This window comes from Haematobia irritans, chromosome 4, assembly GCF_050003625.1.
Source record: "Haematobia irritans isolate KBUSLIRL chromosome 4, ASM5000362v1, whole genome shotgun sequence".
Lineage (NCBI taxonomy): Eukaryota > Metazoa > Arthropoda > Insecta > Diptera > Muscidae > Haematobia > Haematobia irritans.
Genome location: NC_134400.1, coordinates 161,653,625 through 161,675,988, shown reverse-complemented (window position 1 = coordinate 161,675,988; position 22,364 = coordinate 161,653,625). Strand labels below are relative to the sequence as shown.

Sequence of the window (22,364 nt, the reverse complement as noted above, 5' to 3'; positions counted from 1 at the left end):
AAATTCGGATAACTTCAAATTGTTTTTATAATGGAAAATAGTCCCGACGACGAATAGACAAATTTATATCGGCTTAGCCGTCCAGCCGCCGCCACAGGAGGCAAAAGTTTAGTGTCAGCCGCCGTCAACAAAAATGGACCGGCTTCATTCTCTGCTGCTGTGCATGATTATAACAAAATTAGTATAGAAATGTACAAAGAAATAAATATTTTTTTTCCTCAATCGGGAAATTAATGGAATCAATCACCAACATCTTTTAAAAATTGATACAATTATTTTTTGTTTTGATTAAAAAATAAGTTGTGCCAATTAAATTTTAAATGGCATATTTTTTAACATTCAATTAAAATTTTAATTGGGAAAATGACATCAAAATATATCAAAGTACAATGAATTAAAAAAAATTAATTTATACAATTAACTTTTTAATCAAATTGAAAAGTTGAAAATATGTGGGTTTTAACGATCCCAATTAACTTTATAATTAAATAGAAAAATAATTTAAATTATTTTGGAGAAAAATTCAACTATAATCATAATAAAAAAAAGCATTAAAAATGTTATGTATCATTTGAACTCTTATATAGAAAAACAATCATTGTTTTTCTATATAATTGAATCAATTAATTTTTTATTAATTGAATCAATTGAAAAATTAATTGAAAGTGCCAAAGAAATCAATTAATTTTTATTTCTAATTAATTCTGTGATTGATACTATAATTTTTGTGATTGAAAATGTTAAAAATAGAAAATTAATTGGATTAACTATTTTGGTGATTGAATCAGAATTTTTTTTCTGAGCACTGAGATGTATTCTAGCCACTCTAGGCAAATCAAATATTCAAAGGATTGTGAACAGGGAGGAGGAGCTTGAGAGCTCAAACGAAGTAATGTTGGTCTAAACTTCTTTTGCTCTTCTATGTAGATGACGTAACACTAGCAGTCAGACGAGAGCTCTATTCAAAGACTTCCAGACGCTTAAAGTTCTATACGAAGACCACACTGAGTTACATTGGTCTGTAGATAAATTTTGCAAAGTTATACCTAGTTATATACTAGGGGCCACGTGTTTCAATGGTTAGCATGATCGTTTTGTATACAAAAAGTCTGGGTTCAATCCCATCTAGGACCGAACATCAAAAACATTTTCGGCGGTGATTTATATCATCTCACGAATGTTGTTGATATATCTGAGGGTTTGAAAGCTTCCCTAAATGGTTGCACTACGCAGAAAAAATATGACCAACATATTTCCAATTAAAAAGTTGATTGAAGTTGAAAATTTTTTCAATTAATAAATTAATTGATACAATTAACTTTTTAAGCAAATTCGGAAGACTAACGGCCATTTTCATGTAGCTTCGTTAGGTTTTAACTGGCAGTTAACAGAAACCAAATCCCAAATATCTTCTCTCCGGTTGACTTTAACTGAAAAATTTTCGGCAGTTCAGATCCCAACTGGCATATGGAATATATAGGCAAGATGGTAGCTATTCCCATAATACGGGTTAAAAGTTCGTTAGTTAACGGAGCACTAACTGAGCTTCATGAAAATTGGCGTAAGTCAGTTAAAAAAAGTGATATAATTTTTTAACTTTTAATTAAAAATTTATTTCAAACAATCAATCAAACTAAAAACACAAAAACAGTTAAGAATGTAGACGACAATAGTTTCATTTATAATTAAAAAATTTATTGAAAATAACAACCAACATAAATTAATTTTTAAATAAAGTATTTATATGCCTAATTAAAACTGTGAGAGATACAATCAAATTTATTTCAAACAATCAATCAAACTAAAACCACAAAATCAGTTAAGAATGTAATTGACAATAGTTTCGTTTTTAATTAAAAAATTTATTGAAAATTACAACCAACATCAATTAAATTTTTAATTGATTCAATTAAAAAATGAAATTAAATCAATTAATTTTTTAATAAAGTATTTTTATGCCTAATTAAAACTGTGAGAGATACAATCAATTTTGTGATTGAAGACATTTCAATTAAAAATTGATTGGATCAATTAATTTCGTGATTGAATCAGAAAAAAATTTTGTGTGTCCGGCTATAAAACTTAATATCATGTCATTGAGATAAACATAGAATCGAGCAGTACTTACTGAGTGTGTAAGAGAGGTTCACCACCTGTGGTACTATAGTGGACTGAATAGTCTAAGTTAGACTAAAATAAGGGGTCGTCACTATACCTAAGCTAGTTATGTACTGCAAAGGACTATAATTCCCATGGCTGATCGCATCTCCTTAGGTGGCATTGACATTTCTTTTGCGAATATGCACAATATGCCGGAGTTATATTGGGTAGGAGTATCGCAGTGGTGCAATGATTAGCATGCCCGCCTGACATACAAAGTGTCATAGGTTCAATCCCAGTTATCTCCTCTTAATAATGCCCGTGACATATATGAGTGCTCCAAAGCTTCTCTAAGTGGTTTCACTGTGATTTGAAACAGCGTTCGTACTCGGCTATAAAAATAGGTATCTTGTCATTGAGATTACAAGCACAGAATAGGGAAGCTTAGCATTCATTGGTAAGAGGGAAGTAATCACTATGGACGGAATAGTCTACGTGATGTTAAAATAACGGGCTACCACTATAGGTTAGGTTAGGTGGCAGCCCGATGTATCAGGCTCACTTAGACTATTCAGTTCATTGTGATACCACATTGGTGAACTTCTCTCTTATCACTGAGCTGCCCGATTCCATGTTAAGCTCAATGACAAGGGACCTCCTTTTTATAACCGAGTCCGAACGGCGTTCCACATTGCAGTGAAACCACTTAGAGAAGCTTTGAAACCCTCAGATATGTCACCAGCATTACTGAGGTGGGATAATCCACCGCTGAAAAACTTTTTGGTGTTCGGTCGAAGCAGGAATCGAACCCACAACCTTGTGTATGCAAGGCGTGCATGCTAACCATTGCACCACGGTGGCTCTCGGGCTACCACTATACCTAACATCTATTGAATAGGAAGCTGAGTCCAAATACTACTCGAGCTCATCTACCCAAATTTGATGTGTTTCGTCCATTAGCTGAGACTAGATGATGATCCCTACTTATAGATCATAAACTGAGTAACAGTTTCCTCACCCATTTGTGTTCTTCTAGAATCTAAGCCTTTCTATTACATTTTTTTTTTCTATTTGCGTAAGCCCCATAATTCTTTGTGAATTTGATTGCAATGTAATCTGGTTATTTTAAATATATGTATGTATGTCTGAGTGCATCCCCACAGTTAAAAGCGTCTACCACAATACCATATCACATTAGCATTTCTTGATTTGATTATATTTTTGTAATTAATAAGCACTTGTAATATTTTCAGATGATAAGAAAACCACAAGTGAAGCACCCGCCACAGAAGAAGATGCACCATGGAGACGTAATAATGTCACACGTGTGCGTTCCACCAATGACAGTCCCAGTAAAAATCGTAAGTGTTTGCTATTTGCCATAAATGTCATAGTCATAATTTAATTCTAATATGCAATCTCCTCTCCATTTGAATTAGAAGTTCCTGATGTTATTGATGTTAATAAAACAGCATCAACAAATGCCACCACCGCTGCAACAGAGACAACAGATGTTATTCTAAGACGAACCCAAAGCTTCGAGAATGATGAAAAGTGAGTAACTAATTTCTCCATGTAATGAATATTTCCCATGGAGGTAAATTCAATTTATGTGTATGTGTGTAGAGTTTGTAATTTCATTATACCATGGGAAAATAGTAGAAATGTTTTTTCATTATTATTTAAAATTTCCGTAAAGTTTTAAGCGCAAAGAGAATTTCACTGTTCTATGTTTTGAAATTATATCGATAATGAATTACTTACAAAGGAGGCCCAATAACTCTTTGGCCTACAAAATATAGGAAGTAGCATTTTGGAAAGTGGCGATTTATTTTTCAGTACAAACGTCTTGCACTCCGAAACAATGATGGTTTAACTTCTTTAATACGTCCAAAAGTATGTTTTTATCGATGCTAGGGCTTCATGACGGCTATAACCTCCTTATACGACACACGTGTGTCAACGATGGCAAATCAAGAGAATACAGTCGATGGGCAGAAGTTTGCAAAGCAAATCGACAACTTTGACTATGGAGAGATGGAAGCGTTACCATTGAGACTTATTATGAAGATGAGGATGGGATATAATACATTTCTCATTCCATGTGTAACGTATCGAAATCAAAGTTGCCATTGAGACTTATTATGAAGATGAGGATGGGATATAATACATTTCTCATTCCATGTGTAACGTATCGAAATCAAAGTTGCCACTCGAGGCAAAAATAATCTACCAAAATTGGGAGAAAATTTTACCAAAAAAACTACCAAACACAAAAACAATTATTTTGCAAAATTTTTATAGTAAATTTTGTCAATATGTTATTTCTATACAAAATTTTGTCAAAATTTTATTTCTATAGAAAATTTTCTAAAAATTTTATTTCTATAGAAAATTTTGTCAAAATTTTATTTCTATAGAAAATTTTGTCAAAATTTTATTTCTATAGAAAATTTTGTCAAAATTTAATTTCTATAGAAAATTTTGTCAAAATTTTATTTCTATAGAAAATTTTGTCAAAATTTTATTTCTATAGAAAATTTGGCAAAATTTTATTTCTATAGAAAATTTTGTCAAAATTTTATTTCTATAGAAAATTTTGTCAAAATTTTATTTCTATGGAAATTTTGTCAAAATTTTATACTGATACAAAATTTTGTCAAAATTTTATTTCTATAGAAAATTTTGCCAAAATTTTATTTCTATTAAAAATTTTGTCAAAATTTTATTTCTATAGAAAATTTTGTCAAAATTTTATTTCTATAGACAATTTTGTCAAATTTTGATTTCTATAGAACATTTTGTCAACATTTTATTTCTATAGAAAATTTTGTCAAAATTTTATTTCTATAGACAATTTTGTCAAAATTTTATTTCTATAGAAAATTTGGTCAACATTTTATTTCTATAGAAAATTTTGTCAAAATTTTATTTCTATAGAAAATTTTGTAAAATTTTGATTTCTATAAAAAATGTTGTCAAAATTTTATTTCTATAGAAAATTTTGTCAAAATTTTATTTCTATAGAAAATTTTGTCAAAATTTTATTTCTATAGAATATTTTGTCAACATTTTATTTCTATAGAAAATTTTGCCAAAATTTTATTTCTATAGAAAATTTTGTCAAATTTTTGATTTCTATTGAAAATTTTGTCAAATTTTTGATTTCTATTGAAAATTTTGTCAAAATTTTATTTCTATAGAAAATTTTGTCAAAATTTTATTTCAATGGAAAATTTTGTCAAAATTTTATTTCTATAGAAAATTTTGTCCAAATTTTATTTCTATAGAACATTTTCTAAAAATTTTATTTCTATAGAAAATTTTGTCAAAATTTTATTTCTATAGAAAATTTTGTCAAAATTTTATTTCTATAGAAAATTTTGTCAAAATTTAATTTCTATAGAAAATTTTGTCAAAATTTTATTTCTATAGAAAATTTTGTCAAAATTTTATTTCTATAGAAAATTTGGCAAAATTTTATTTCTATAGAAAATGTTGTCAAAATTTTGTCAAAATTTTATTTCTATAGAAAATTTTGTCAAAATTTGATTTCTATAGAAAATTTTTTCAACATTTTATTTCTATAGAAAATTTTGTAACATTTTATTTCTATAGAAAATTTTGTCAAATTTTTATTTCTATAGAAAATTTTGCCAAAATTTTATTTCTATAGAAAATTTTGTCAAAATTTTATTTCTATAGAAAAATTTGTGAAAATTTTATTTCTATAGAAAATTTTGTCAAATTTTTTTTTCTATAGAAAATTTTGTCAAAATTTTATTTCTATATAAAATTTTGTCTGCAAGTAGAGGATGCTGATGAGGAATGTGGTAATTCCGAAACGTGCGTCCATCCAACCATCTTGCAGTCTATAGGGCTTTGCCCAAATAAATTTGACAAACATTCTTTTCCTCTGTTGGTTAAGCTACTCTTGTAGTTTAGTCAATGTATGGTTTTAAGCTGAAATAAAAAAACAACAACAATTTTGTCAAAATTTTATTTCTATAGAAAATTTTGTCAAAATTTTATTTCTATAGAAAATTTTGTCAAAATTTTATTTCTATAGAAAATTTTGTCAAAATTTTATTTCTATAGAAAATTTTGTCAAAATTATATTTCTATAGAAAATTTTGTCAAAATTTTATTTCTATAGAAAATTTTGTCAAATGTTATTTCTATAGAAAGTTTTGTCAAAATTTTATATCTATAGAAAATTTTGTCAAAATTTTATTTCTATACAAAATTTGGTCAAGATTTTATTTCTATAGAAAATTTTGTCAAAATTTTATTTCTATAGAAAATTTGGTCAAAATTTTATTTCTATAGAAAAATTTGTCAAAATTTTATTTCTATAGACAATTTTGTCAAATTTTGATTTCTATAGAAAATGTTGTCAAAATTTGATTTCTATAGAAAATTTTGTCAAAATTTTATTTCTATAGAAAATTTTGTCAACATTTTATTTCTATAGAAAATTTTGTAAAATTTTATTTCTATAGAAAATTTTGTCAAATTTTTATTTCTATAGAAAATTTTGTCAAAATTTTATTTCTATAGACAATTTTGTCAAAATTTTATTTCTATAGACAATTTTGTCAAATTTTGATTTCTATAGACAATTTTGTCAAAATTTTATGTCTATAGAAAATTTTGTCAAAATTTTATTTCTATAGAAAATTTTGTCAAACTTTTTTTCCATAGAAAATTTTGTCAAAATTTTATTTCTATAGAATATTTTGTCAAAATTTTATATCTATAGAAAATTTTGTCAAAATTTTATTTCTATACAAAATTTGGTCAAGATTTTATTTCTATAGAAAATTTTGTCAAAATTTTATTTCTATAGAAAATTTGGTCAAAATTTTATTTCTATAGAAAATTTTGTAAAATTTTGATTTCTATAGAAAATTTTGTCAAAATTTTATTTCTATAGAAAATTTCTTGGGCTTACAGTAACCGTAGTTTTTATCCAATTTGCTTGAAATTGGAAATCTAGAGGTATTGTAGGACTATAAATATGTGAGAAAGAAATGATTTTATTGTTTCGAATTCTAGAAACAGTAGTTTTTATCAAATTTGCCTGAAATTTAAAATCTAGGAGTATTTTAGGACCATAAAGGGGTGTGCCGGAAACGGTGAGTATCGGTCCATGTTTTAGTATAGCCCCCATAAGACCGATCTCCCGGTTTGTAGAAACCGTAGTTTCTATCCGATTTGCATGAAATTGTAAATATGATGGTATTTTAGGGCGTTTTCGATTCCAAAAAATATGTTGCATTGGGGTTACACTACTTTTTCCCTCATTGTATTTTCGCCCAAATGATAGTAGCATTCCAAAGTTATTGTTAATTCATAACATTGTGAGGGATAGAGGATCCAAAATCTATGACAGTGTCCTTCGTATATAGCAATCACTTTCGAGAATGTTGCACCTTTTTTCCCAATCGAAATCGCCATTAGACTCACAAAAACGTGTATTGGATTTAGTTTTATTTCATTACAAGAGATGTTAATGATTCCTTTAAAACTCAAACAAAAATGGTTTTTATAAATCCAGAATCTGATATAGTCTTCGTAGGTAAAATCTTTAAATTTATCTGCGAGAAGTGTACTGTGTTGAACTGCTCTGCTTGGGAGAATATCTGTCATCAAACCCCCCTGAAATTTCAAATATTTGATTCATGGTGGTGGGTATTTAAGATTCGGCCCGGCCGAACTTTCTGCTGTATATACTTTTTTTATAAATTTGGTAGATTTTTGGTAACATTTTCTTCAAATTTTGGTAGATTATTTTTGGCACTAGTGGCAACCGTTCTTGGGATTCCTATTAACCGCCTCACTTCCTTTTTCTGCATGGCCATTTGAATTCTAGGTGCTAAGCAAAACTCGCATTCGTATTTTAAGGGCAAGAAATCTTTGTAGTCACGGCAATATTTTTTCAGTGTACATTTTTGACTAACGATGTATTGAATGGTAATACCATTCTTGAGTTTTCAGGATGATATTTTAAAGTAATTGTTACAAACGGAATGACAAAATCAGTATACATTTTTTTTGCTCAGTCTAAGCATATGCTCATCGAGTAGTCATAGTCCACTAAACAAAAAAAGTAAATAAATCTAATACCAGTCATACAAACAAGCTCCTCATTACAGTCATCATTCTCCCAAACATAGATTTGTAATAATTTTAATAAGATGTGACATACCTACGGTTCAACTAAGCAAATAGATAACAGATCAGACCGGACCATTTCTCGAACAACAATTAAACCATCAAAGTGTGTTTGATTATTTTGCCTTGCCGTTTCTATCGTTGTTGGCGTTGTTTTTTTTTTTGCCACTTTTGAAAGTGTTAACGAGAGATACCGGCTACAACAACAGCAGCAGCAGCAGCGGCAGCGGTAACAGCACTTCATCATATCGTGAATGAATCATTATGCCATTTGTCAACAAAAGAGATTAATAAGTTCCAGTGAGAGCAGATATAATACCCGCAACCCGCAGGTATGGACAACGACGAAAAACAATGCAAAGAAACCTCCCGCTAAAAATTACGCACGCAAATAAAAGGCGAAAAATGTTTATAATCAAACAATGAAAATATACTCCATCGGCCGGTCAGGCTCTTTCATTGCCACAATTATGTCCCCCTTATGTATGGTCGTTTAGTGTAAACTGCACCGTGAATTTGGCCGGCAGCAAAAGCATATAAACTTGTACTTTACGGAAATTTTAAATAAATGAAATACGATTTTTATTTTAATTTGTTTTGTGTGCGTTTTTAGGTTTAAACTTTGTTTTTATATTTTTTTGCTTTGTGAATTGAAATATTTTTTTTTTATTTATTTGGTTTTGCTTTAATGAAATTGAACATATTTATTTTTGTTTTCTTTTGCTGTATTAACTAACATTCAACGATAACTAATCTATTTTATTTGTAGTTTTGAGTTAACATTTACCATCAACCCAAAAATGTGTTTTATAAAATTCTCACTTGAATTGGCTTTAAAGAGAGAAATGTGTGCATTTTTGTTTTATATTACCAAAGAATATGACTATGAAGAAGTGTATGAAAATATAGGCCATGAGAACCTACAACGCTATAATCGTATAGTACTGCAATTTGCCTAGTGCATTGTAAATAAAATATTGATACCAGAAACCCCTCAATATATAAAAAAAAAAAAACAGTCGAAGGATGATGCTGATTTTTATCGGTATCGGCAGTTGCCTTCGAGATGTTTTTTATGGTTGTTGTGAAACAATTTGTGACATGTGTATCGTACATGGGGCAGGCCAGGAGAAGTGTGACATAGTGAGTCAGGGGTTTTGACCTTTAATTTATGCCAAAAATGAAAGTGAAATTCCCGCCGTTGATGTTGTTGTTACAGTTTAGAAAATTTCAGAAAATTTTACATATTTATAAATTACCTAAAATTATATATCTCAGAAACAGCTTGATATAAAGGGTGATACGGTCAAAATTTGGTCAAGGGAAAACGCGTGTAAATCGGTGAAATCGTTTATTTAAAAAATCAAATTAAATTTCTTTTTCAAGTTCAATTAGTATAAAATTCAGGAAAAATATTCAGTTAGGCTTTCGCTTTTCCAAATCCGAATTGCCGGGCCTCACGCTTGACACCTGCCATCAGATTTTGTACAGCCACCTTGTACACCTTCTTCGCCGCAGAAAGTCAGTTTGCCTTGAACTGCTGCTCGTCCTTAGCGGTTTTTTTGGTCTTCTTTAGGTTCCGCTTGACAATAGACCAGTATTTCTCAATTGGGCGGAGCTCTGGCGTGTTTTGAGGGTTCTTGTCCTTGGGAACCACCTGCACGTTGTTGACGGCGTACCACTCAATGGCCTTTTTACCGTAATGGCAAGATGCCAAATCCGGCCAAAACAGTACGGAACAACCGTGTTTCTTCAGGAAAGGCAGCAGACGTTTATTCAAACACTCTTTCACATAAATTTCTTGGTTGACAGTCCCGGAAGCTATGAAAATGCTGCTTTTCAAGCCACAGGTACAGATGGCTTGCCAAACCAGATATTTCTTTGCGAACTTTGACAGTTTTATGTGCTTGAAAATATCTGCTACCTTTCCCCTTCCTTTTGCCATATAAAACTCCTGTCCCGGAAGCTGCTTGTAGTCGGCTTTGACGTAGGTTTCGTCGTCCATTACCACGCAGTCAAACGTCGTCAGCATCGTCGTGTACAGCCTCCGGGATCGCGCTTTGGCCGTCGTATTTTGTTTATCATCGCGATTTGGAGTCACTACCTTCTTGTAAGTCGATAGTTCGGCTCGTTTTTTGGCTCGATGCACGGTTGTAGACGATACACCCATCTTATTTGCGGCATCGCGGAGAGAGAGGTTAGGGTTTCGCTTGAAACTACCGGCAACTCTCTTTGTCGTCTCATCGGCTTCCGGTTTTCGATTTCCCCCCGATCCAGACTTCCTGGCTGTCGACAAACGTTCCCCAAACACTTTAATTACATTTGTAACGGTTGTTTTGGCAACTTTTAGCGATTTTGCCAGCTTTGCGTGCGAGTAGCTCGGATTTTCGCGATGCGCGAGCAAAATTTTGATACGCTGCTCTTCTTGCTTGGACGGCATTTTGACAACTGAAGAGTGAATTCCAAAATTAAAATAGGAGCAACATTCTACACACACACACCTTAAAATGAGGGGTATTCAGGTTTTTTAAATGCAAAATTGAAAGAAATACGTCAAGTTTATATTGACCAAATTTTGACCGTATCACCCTTTAGTTGCAAAATTCTGTGTTTTCATTTTTTTTTGAAAACGAAATTGTACTAAAATTAAACATTTCAAAATTTACTGAGCAAAAAACCTAATAAAGTTTAGGAAATTAAGCTATTCTTTAAGATCAGGAGAAATAATTGGTATTCTCAGGTAGTTTCTGAGATAGATAAAATTTATTCCTTAAATGCACAAGAACGTCTGTATAGTACATTTTTTCTATTTTTTTTTTTTGGTTTGCAAAAATAGTAGTTGTGTCTTGAAAGCTACAATGCGCATTAAAGTTTTTGTTTACAAATAAACAACTTGATTTCAGTAGAGAGTAGGGAATATATATATTTTTACACTACACAGATTTTTTACCAACATTACTTTTATCTCTGGTAAATATTGTTTGTCTTCCAATTTAGGTAGGTTTTTTAATTTTACGGCGAAATTTGATTTTCAATTTAAGGAGTGTTTTCAAATTACACATAAGTATTACAGATTTTTTTAAACTGCGTTATAATGCTTTAATCGCAACAAACCTGATTTCGTAAAATTCGTTCAAAATTTTAAGACGTAAAAATTGTATTTCTGGTGGTAAAATATACAGAGTGCATTTAAGGGTTAATGTGATCACATTTAGGCCAACACCAAGAGAATAGAGCTCGACCGTAGCGGGTTTTGTGGCCGAAGCCGATGTTCGGTAAAAAAAGCATTAATCAGCCGAAGCCTAATTTCCTGAAATTTGTAAGAAAAATTTGGTGTGTTTTTATTCAATATTGGTATATTTTATTCAACAAATTCAGTCCATGTCTTATAAAATTCCTTTAGAACTAACAGACTTTTTAGTATTCAAAATTCCGTAGTATGATATTATAATGATAAACAATGATATTTTATATTTTTTTTTGTAGTTTTTATTTGTACTGGTTGCTTTGACTGAGACAAATTCAAAACTGTGACAATTCGATATGAAATAAAATGTTCAAAAAGCTTCGGCTTCGGTTAAATGGTCTCTTGACACCGCAGGCACAGATTATCGAATTTCCTCGAATGCCGAAGCCGATTCTTCGGTCGAGCTCTACATGAGAACTGTCTCCGTAAATTCTACGATACATTCTTCATAAACTATTATTCGTGAATTCTTCATTAACACACACTCAAGCACTAAAACCAATTTAAAACTATTTTAGTTCATGGAATTATTCTTATTTGAGAAATTTTCCTGCACTGTAATCATTTTTTGCGTACGTTAAATTAAATTAACTAAAAACAAGTATATACGGCCGTAAGTTCGGCCAGGCCGAATCTTATGTACCCTCCACCATGGATTGCATAGAAACTGGTACCAAAGACTGTCATCCACAATCGAATTACTTGGGTTGCGGTAACACTTGCCGATGGCAAGGTATCTTAAAACTTCCTAACACCGTCTTCTCAATTGTAAGTTAGTCCATACGGGGTACATATTAAACAAAAAAAGGCCGATTAAATACGTATATAACTCAGCTTGACAAAATTTTCTATAGAAATAAAATTTTGACACAATTTTCTATAGAAATAAAATTTTGACAAAATTTTCTATAGAAATAAAATTTTGACAAAATTTTCTATAGAAATAAAACTTTGACAAAATTTTCTATAGAAATAAAATCTTGAAAAAATCTTGTATAGTAATAACATTTTGACAAAATTTTCTATAGTAATAAAATGCTGGCAAAATTTTCTATAGACCGATGTGGACCAATTTTGGCATGGTTGTTAGCGGCCATATACAAGCGCAATGTATCAAATTTCACCACATACCTAATTTCAACAGGATCGGATGAATTTTGCTCCTCAAAGATCTCCGGAGGTCAAATCTGGGGATCGGTTTAAATGGGGGTTATATATAATTAAGACCGCTATGGACCAAGTCTCGAATGGTTGTTTGAGACCATATACTAACACCACGTACCAAATTTCAGCTGGATCGGATAAAATTTGCTTCTCCATGAGGCTTCGGAGGTCAAATCTGGGGATCGGTTTATATGGGGGCTATATATAATTATGGACCGATGCGGACCAATTTTTGCATGGTTGTTAGAGACCATATACTAACACCACGTACCAAATTTCAACCGAATCGGATGAACTTTGCTCATCCATGAGGCTTCGGAGGTCAGATCTGGGGATCGGTTTATATGGGGCCTATATATAATTATGGACCGATGCGGACCAATTTTTGCATGGTTGTGAGAGATCATATACCAACACCATGTACCAAATTTCAGCTGGATCGGATAAAATTTGCTTCTCTTTGAGGCTCCGCAAGCCAAATCTGGGGATCGATTTATATGGGGGCTATACATAATTATGGACCGATATGGACCAATGTTTGCATGGTTGTTAGATACCATATACTGACACCACGTACTAAATTTCAACTGGATCGGATGAATATTGCTCCTCTAAGAGGCTCCGGAGGTCAAATCTGGGGATCGGTTTATATGGGGCCTATATATAATTATAGACCGATATGGACCAATTTTTGCATGGTTATTATAGACCCTATATTAACACCACATACCAAATTTCAACTGGATCGGATGAATTTTGCTCCTCCAAGAGGCTCCGGAGGTCAAATCTGGGGATCGGTTTATAAGGGGGCTATATATAATTATTGACCGATGTGGACCAATTTTTGCATGGTTGTTAGAGACCATATACTAACACCATGTACCAAATTTCAGCCGGATCGGATGAAATTTGCTTCTGTTAGAGGCTCCGCAATCCAAATCGAGGGATCAATTTATATGGGGGCCTATATATAATTATGGACCGATGCGGACCAATTTTTGCATGGTTGTTAGAGACCATATACTAACACCATGTACCAAATTTCAGCCGGATCGGATGAAATTTGCTTCTCTTAGAGGCCTCGCAAGTCAAATTTGGGGTTCCGTTTATATGGGGGCTATACGTAAAAGTTGACCGATATGGCCCATTTGCAATACCATCCGACCTACATCAATAACAACTACTTGTGCCATGTTTCAAGTCGATAGCTTGTTTCGTTCGGAAGTTAGCGTGATTTCAACAGACTGACGGACGGACATACTCAGATCGACTCAGAATTTCACCACGACCCAGAATATATATACTTTATGGAGTCTTTGATCAATATTACGATGTGTTACAAACGGAATGACAAAGTTAATATACCCCCATCCTATGGTGGAGGGTATAAAAATCACACTCACGAACAAATTCACGTTCACGATTCAAGCTCACCGATTTTAATCACCTTCACGGATTTTATCACTCTTAAGATTTCAATAGCGTCCGTTGTTTGATTGTGAATCATATTTGAATTTTAGTAATGGTTCCGTCGTGAGTTATGAATATAACTTACTGATCAGTAACTGCAACGAGTCAAGAGATTTCTCGTGAATCACGCCAATTGTCGTGTTCCGAAAAATTTCCTGAGTCACGAGATTTGTTTTGAATTACGAAAATTGTGGTGAATTATGCAGAAACGTCAGGCATAAATTATCAATTATCAATTCCGTGATTGAAGCAATTTCAATTAGAAATTAATTGGATAAACTAATTTTGTGATTTAAAAACTAAAACATATTTTTTCTATGTATAGCCTAGAAATGTGAGAAAATCAATACCAAAATCATTAGTGTAAAGACAAAATCTTTGAAACTGGGGTTGCTTTTTTCAGATTAGGTCGACAAGTACTACAAATTTTGAGTACAAAATTGCAAAAATGTATTTAGCGCCATACGAAGTTCAACATGGACACATTTGTGGTAAATTTACCACTTCTTAGATATTATGATCTATTATGAGGGAAACAAGAATCTAATAAATCTTTATAATTCAAGCAAACTCTCTCAAAAAGTAATAATTACACGAACTAACATATAAAAATAATATGCATTTAATACTAGCGACGCCATCTATGTGTCAGACCGTGGACTTATCAGCCAACCTGTTACAATAGAGTTAAATGGGCTTTAGTACCCTAGAAGGCTGATTTTTATACCCTACGCCACACTGTGGAACAGGGTATTATAAGTTAGTGCATATGTTTGCAACACCCAGAAGGAGACGAGATAGACACATGGTGTATTTGGCAATAATGCTCAGTGTGGGTCCATGAGTCGATATAGCCATGTCCGTCTGTCCGTCCGTCTGTCTGTGAACACATTTTTGTGATCAAAGTCTAGGTCGCAGTTTAAGTCCAATCGCCTTCAAACTTGGCACAAGTTTCCGTTTTGGGTCAGAATAGAACCCTATTGATTTTGATTGAAATCGGTTCAGATTTAGATACAGCTCCCATATATATCTTTCACCCGATATGGACTTTTATGGCCCCAAAAGCCAGAGTTTTACCCTAATTTGCTTGACATTTTGCACCAGGAGAACAATAAGTACTGCAGTCAGGTGTGCCAAATTAGGTTGAAATCGGTTCAGATTGAGATATAACTCTCATATATATTTCGCCCGATATGGACTTATATGGCCCCAGAAGCCAGAGTTTTTGCCCAATTTGGTTGAAATTTTGCACTATGAGTACAATTACTAGTGTAGTCAAGTGTGCTAAATTTTATTGAAATCGGTTCAGATTTGGATATAGATCCCATATATATCTTTCGCCCGATTTTCCGTCATATGACCACAGAGGTCAAAGTTGTAGTCCGATTTATGTGAAATTTTGCACAGGCAGTAGAATTAAAATACTTAATATGCATGTCAAATTTGTTTGAAATCGGTTCATATTTCTATAAAGCTTCCATATATATGTTTTCCGATTTGGGCAAAAATGGCCAAAATACCCACATTTTCCTTATAAAATCGCCACTACTTAGTCGAAAACTTGTAAAAATTACTCAAATTTTCCTTTATTTCTAATACATATCTAGCGACCGATAAATCATAAATACACTTTTGCGAAGTTGGCTCAAAATTGGTTCAGGTTAAAATGTTTCCCATATTTGTTTTTATACCCTTCATTTTTACTAACATAGTGTACCATCCCAGGGCGTTAGCCGACTTAATATTTAAGTCTATAGATTAAAAATTTTGTTCAGATGGAGTCAGATTTAACTGTATGTATTTGGGACAAAAACCTTTATATATAGCACCCAACACATTTGACGGATTTGATATATTATCGAAAATGTGGATTTACAAAGTGGTGCAGGGAATAATAAAGGGTGATTCTTTTGAGGTTAGGATTTTCATGCATTAGTATTTGACAGATCACGTGGGATTTCAGACATGGTGTCAAAGAGAAAGATGCTCAGTATGCTTTGACATTTCATCATGAATAGCCGAACGATCTGCCACAACGTCGAATTTTCAGTGAATGGGCCCTAGAAAAGTTGGCAGAAAATCCGCTTTTTTATCGACAAATTTTGTTCAGCGATGAGGCTCATTTCTGGTTGAATGGCTACGTAAATAAGCAAAATTGCCGCATTTGGAGTGAAGAGCAACCAGAAGCCGTTCAAGAACTGCCCATGCATCCCGAAAAATGCACTGTTTGGTGTGGTTTGTACGCTGGTGGAATCATTGGACCGTATTTTTTCAAAGATGCTGTTGGACGCAACGTTACGGTGAATGGCGATCGCTATCGTTCGATGCTAACAAACTTTTTGTTGCCAAAAATGGAAGAACTGAACTTGGTTGACATGTGGTTTCAACAAGATGGCGCTACATGCCACACAGCTCGCGATTCTATGGCCATTTTGAGGGAAAACTTCGGAGAACAATTCATCTCAAGAAATGGACCGGTAAGTTGGCCACCAAGATCATGCGATTTGACGCCTTTAGACTATTTTTTGTGGGGCTACGTCAAGTCTAAAGTCTACAGAAATAAGCCAGCAACTATTCCAGCTTTGGAAGACAACATTTCCGAAGAAATTCGGGCTATTCCGGCCGAAATGCTCGAAAAAGTTGCCCAAAATTGGACTTTCCGAATGGACCACCTAAGACGCAGCCGCGGTCAACATTTAAATTAAATTATCTTCAAAAAGTAAATGTCATGGACCAATCTAACGTTTCAAATAAAGAACCGATGAGATTTTGCAAATTTTATGCGTTTTTTTAAAAAAAAAAGTTATCAAGCTCTTAACAAATCACCCTTTATAATAGGTTGGCTGATAAGTCCCCGGTCTAACAAAGAAAAACACATTTTTATGTCCAAATTCGTTTTTATTATTCAACATAGTTCCCTTCAAGAGCGATACAACGATTATAACGACCTTCCAATTTTTTGATACCATTTTGGTAGTACTCCTTCGGTTTTGCCTCAAAATAGGCCTCAGTTTCGGTTTCAGTTTGGCTTGCGAGGCCTCTATGAGAAGCAAATTTTGGTACATGGTGTTAGTATATGGTCTAACAACCATGCAAAAATTGGTCCACATCGGTCCATAATTATATATAGCCCCCATATAAACCGATCCCCAGATTTGGCTTGCGGAGCCTCTAAGAGAAGCAAATTTCATCCGATCCGGCTGAAACTTGGTACTTGATGTTGGTATATGGTCTCCAACATCCATGCACAAATTGGTCCATATCGGTCCATAATTATATGTAGCCCCCATATAAACCGATCCCCAGATTTGGCTTGCGGAGCCTGTAAGAGAAGCAAATTTCATTCGATCCGGCTGAAATTTAGTACATGGTGTCAGCATATGATCTCTAACAACCATGCAAAAATTGGTTCACATCGGTCCATAATTATATATGGCTGAAATTTGGTACAGCCATATATAATTATGGACCGGCTGAAATTTGGTACATGGTGTAAGTATATAGTCTCTAACAACTGTGCAAAAATTGGTCCACATCGGTCAATAATTATATATAGCCCCCATATAAACCGATCCCCCGATTTGGCTTGCGGAGCCTCTAAGAGAAGCAAATTTCATCCGATCCGGCTGAAATTTGATACATGGCGTGAATATATGGTATCTAATGACCATGCAAAAAATGGTCTATATCGGTCCATAATTATATATAGCCCCCATATAAACCGATCACCATATTTGACCTCCGAAGCCTTTTGGAAGACCAAAATTCATTTGATTCAGTTGAAATTTGGTACGTGGTGTTAATAAAAAATTTGGCTTGCGGAGCCTCTAAGAGAAGCAAATTTCATCCGATCCGGCTGAAATTTGATACATGGCGTGAATATATGGTATCTAATGACCATGCAAAAAATGGTCTATATCGGTCCATAATTATATATAGCCCCCATATAAACCGATCACCATATTTGACCTCCGAAGCCTTTTGGAAGACCAAAATTCATTTGATTCAGTTGAAATTTGGTACGTGGTGTTAATATATGGCCTCAAACACCCATGCAAAAATTGGTCGAATTCGGTTCATAATTATATATAGCCCCCATATAAACCGATCCCCAGATTTGACCTCCGGAGCCCCTTGGAAGAGCAAAATTCATCCGATTCGGTTGAAATTTGGAACGTGGTGGTAGTATATGATATTTAACAGCCATGCCAAATGTGGTCCATATCAGTCCATAATCATATATAGCCCCCATATAAACCGATCCCGAGATTTGGTTTTGGAGCCTCTTGGAGGAGCAAATTTCATCCGAGTCAGTTGAAATTTGGTATATTGTGCTAGTATATGACCGTTAACAACCATGCCTAATTATGTTAGGTCCATAGCGGTCTATAGTTATATATAGCCCTCAGGTAAATCGATCCCCAATCACACAAAAATTGGTCCATATCAAGTTCATATCAAGCACATATAAGCGACCCCATGTTTCAATTCTGGCTCTCTACGTACCGTGCAAAAGTCCATATCGATTCGTAATTATTTGTAAACTTACCTATACATACCCTTTTTGTCTAATATATACCACGTATGGACTAACTAACAATTTAGAAAACGATGTTAAGAAGTTTTAACATACCACAACCCAAGTAATTCGATTGTGGATGACAGTCTTTCGTAGAAGTTTCTACGCAATCCATGGTGGAGGGTACATAAGATTCGGCCTGGCCGAACTTACGGCCGTATATACTTGTTGGTTTTAAAAAAGGTAGAATAGAAAATAAATTTGATATAGTTTTTAATTTTAATATCATTTAATTAAATTGAATAAACATAAACCTTATTTTAAATTAGGCCATTTTCACGTAAGACTATATTTATGATAATTTATTTTATTAATCATACATCTTTATTTGTTATAACTTCACTTGACAGTAATGTAACGAAAATGCACATAACTCACAGGAAAAAAAATTTGAACAATATGTTTTCAATGCAATTTTTAGTTGAATCTGAAAAGAAACAAAATTCATTATCCATGGAAAAAACTATCACCAAAATTATTTTATATTATACATATATATTTATTTATTATATTTTAAATGAATTTCAAAATCAATATTTAAATACATTTCAATTGATTTACCTAATTTAATTGATTGGGTGGATTAATTTCGTAGTTGAAGGAGAAAACTATTTTTTTTAATTGCTTGAATCGATTAAATTATTAATTTTTAATTAAATCAATTAATTTTTCAATAATATTATCAATTCCGTGATTGAAGCAATTTCAATTAAAAATTAATTGGATCAAGTAATTTTGTAATTAAAAAAATAAAACATATGTTTTTTCTGTGTATAGCCCAGCAAAGTGAGAAAATAAAAAAAAAAAAAACACTTTAGTAGAATTTATATAAAATTAATTTATTTAGATAAAAACGTAAAAACTACAATATTGGTAATTAATTTCACAAAAAAATATTTTGGTTTTATTTTTTATTACATTTTTTCTGCTTTTTTTGCTGTCTTAAATCAATGACTATATATGCGTGCGTGCTGTGCCTATTTTTGTCCGATATGATGAAACACAAAATTTTTTTTCGCAATCTATCTATAATAAAACAATGATAGATTCTATCAAAAGTACAATGAATTGCGTGCACGCATAAAAGCTAATTCATGCCCAATAATACCGGCAACATTGCAACAGCTTCAGCAGAAACAACAACAGCATCAACATCATCAGCAGCAGCAACAACAGCAAATGCAAAATAATAATGTTAACAATAATCCGAATATTAACAATAATCTGAATAACAATAGTAACAGCTTTAATCCAAACCGTAGTAGTAGTAGTTGTAACAACTCCACCAACACCACAACTACCAATGCAAAAACAATATCATCATCCAACAACACATTAATCATCAACAACACAATTACACCTGAAACATCGTCGTCTTTGCCTGCCTCAACAACATCATACAGTAACAACACCTCAGGAACACAATTGCTTTCTGCGACTACTACTGCTAGCACCGCAACCGCCACCACCACCGCAGCCATCACCAACACTATTATCCCATATCCACCCACTTCCAATGTAACAACCACCTCTCCCACATCCTATAATTCTTCCTTATCCTTTTCGGCAACAAGTCCTGTCTATACGGTTCAAAGATCGGCTTCACTCAAAGACCATAGACAGCTAATCATCAGGTTTGTTTTAGTTCTATAAACTTCTTGGTTGCGGTTTTTAGCTCTAGACCTAGAGATTTAGATCTAGTTTAAAAGTTTGGTTTTGGTATTTGGTTTAGTTTGTATTTTTTTGTTGTTGGTTTTGTGTTCTTATTGCCCAGTGTTTTTTGTTTTGTGTTTTTCCTCCTTTTTTGATATTGGCTATTTGGTTTTTCCAATTTTGTATTGCTTGGTTTAGAATGTAGGAACTGCCATAATTTTTTCTAGAACTTTCGTATACTAACATTTTGTAGTTTTGTAGAGATCGACTGAAATGTCTAATCAAATAAGTTTGAGCAACTTAGTATATTAGCATCCCAGCAAAAAAGCGTCGCCAAAAAAGTAATGAAAATGTTCTTTTTTGGATCCGAAAGTGGTGCAAAACTGACGCAGAAGCGATGAATTTAAACATGGGCTTGTCATAGGACAGAAGACCTCCATTTCAACAGCCGTTGCACTGAATTTGCATCACTTCTTTAGGTGTGATCCGAATTCAATATTTTGGATGTAAATTAAAGAATACTGTGATATTTCGTCAAATAAATAATTAATTTTTTTTTTATTATTTTTAATGGATTGTAACGTTTGTCGGAAACGTTTGACCTCAAATATTTTCAAAAATGCACAATTTTTTCAGATTGGATTTAGCATTTTTTTCGACAAAATTTAAATGATTTGTACAATTTTATGAATACTTACTTTGTTTTTAACCTAATTGAAACAAAAAAAGTTAAAATTACCCATTAAAAGTATGAAAAAATCAAGATATAAAAAATTGAATTAAAAGAACTTCCTGGGTACACACAAAAAAATTTTTTTCTGATTCAATCACGAAATTAATTGATCCTATTAATTTTTTAATTGAAATGTCTTCAATCACAGAAATGATAGTATCAATTAAAAAAATTAATAATAATAATTAAAAAATTAATTGATCCAATTAAAAAATTAATTGATACTATTAATTTTTGTGATTGATTTTTGTTTCAATTAAAAAATTTGTTGATTCAATTAAATTTTTAATTGAATATTTTTTAAAACTCAATTAAAATTTTAATTGGAAAATTTTTCGTGAAATTTTTTCTGTGTAGTTAAAATAAAGAACATCATTGGGAGTGCATCTTCTGGAAATGCTTTTAAAGTTGTACCTTTGGAAGAACTTCCAATTTTTTTTTTTATACTCTCCACCATAGGATATATTAACTTTGTCACTCCGTTTGTAACACATCGAAATATTGCTCTAAGACCCCATAAAGTATATATATTCTGGGTCGTGGTGAAATTCTGAGTCGATCTGAGCATGTCCGTCCGTCTGTTGAAATCACGCTAACTTCCGAACAAAACAAGCTATCGACTTGAAACTTGGCACAAGTAGTTGTTATTGATGTAGGTCGGATGGTATTGCAAATGGGCCATATCGGTCCACTTTTACGTATAGCCCCCATATAAACGGACCCCTAAATTTGGCTTGCGAGGCCTCTAAGAGAACAAATTTCATCCGATCTGGCTGAAATTTGGTACATGGTGTTAGTATATGATCTCTAACAACCATGAAAAAAATGGATGACATCGGTCCATAATTATATATAGCCCCCATATAAACCGATCCCCCGATTTGGCTTGCAGAGCCTCTAAGAGAAGCAAATTTCATCCGATCCGGCTGAAATTTGGTACATGGTGTTAGTACACGGTCTCTAACAACTATGCAAAAATTGGTCCACATCGGTCCATAATTATATATAGCCCCCTTATAAACCGATCACCAGATTTGACCTGCGGAGCCTCTTGGAAGACCAAAATTCATCTGATTCAGTTGAAATTTGGTACGTGGTGTTAATATATGGCCTCAAACTCCCTTGCAAACATTGGTCGATATCGATCCATAATTATATATAGCCCCCATATAAACCGATCCCCAGATTTGACCTCCGGAGCCCCTTGGAAGAGCAAAATTCTTCCCATTCGGTTGAAATTT

General features: G+C 32.8%; 1 protein-coding gene across 20 annotated transcripts in view; it reads left to right on the top strand.

Moving 5' to 3' along the window:
* The window catches only part of Mbs (Myosin binding subunit), a 251,005-nt gene that overhangs the window by 82,713 nt on the left and 145,928 nt on the right, over window positions 1–22,364 (top strand). For 12 of the 20 annotated variants that reach the window (XR_012721281.1, XM_075303751.1, XM_075303749.1 and 9 more), the window contains 3 exons: window positions 3,354–3,461; window positions 3,540–3,654; window positions 19,784–20,371. Coding sequence is in view for 19 of the 20 variants with exons in the window: in XM_075303751.1 (XP_075159866.1) it covers window positions 3,354–3,461; window positions 3,540–3,654; window positions 19,784–20,371 (811 nt within the window). In the remaining variant the exon portion in view is untranslated. The remainder of the gene's footprint in view (window positions 1–3,353; window positions 3,462–3,539; window positions 3,655–19,783; window positions 20,372–22,364) is intronic. The other 8 variants (XM_075303755.1, XM_075303747.1, XM_075303753.1 and 5 more) reach the window with 5 other exon arrangements.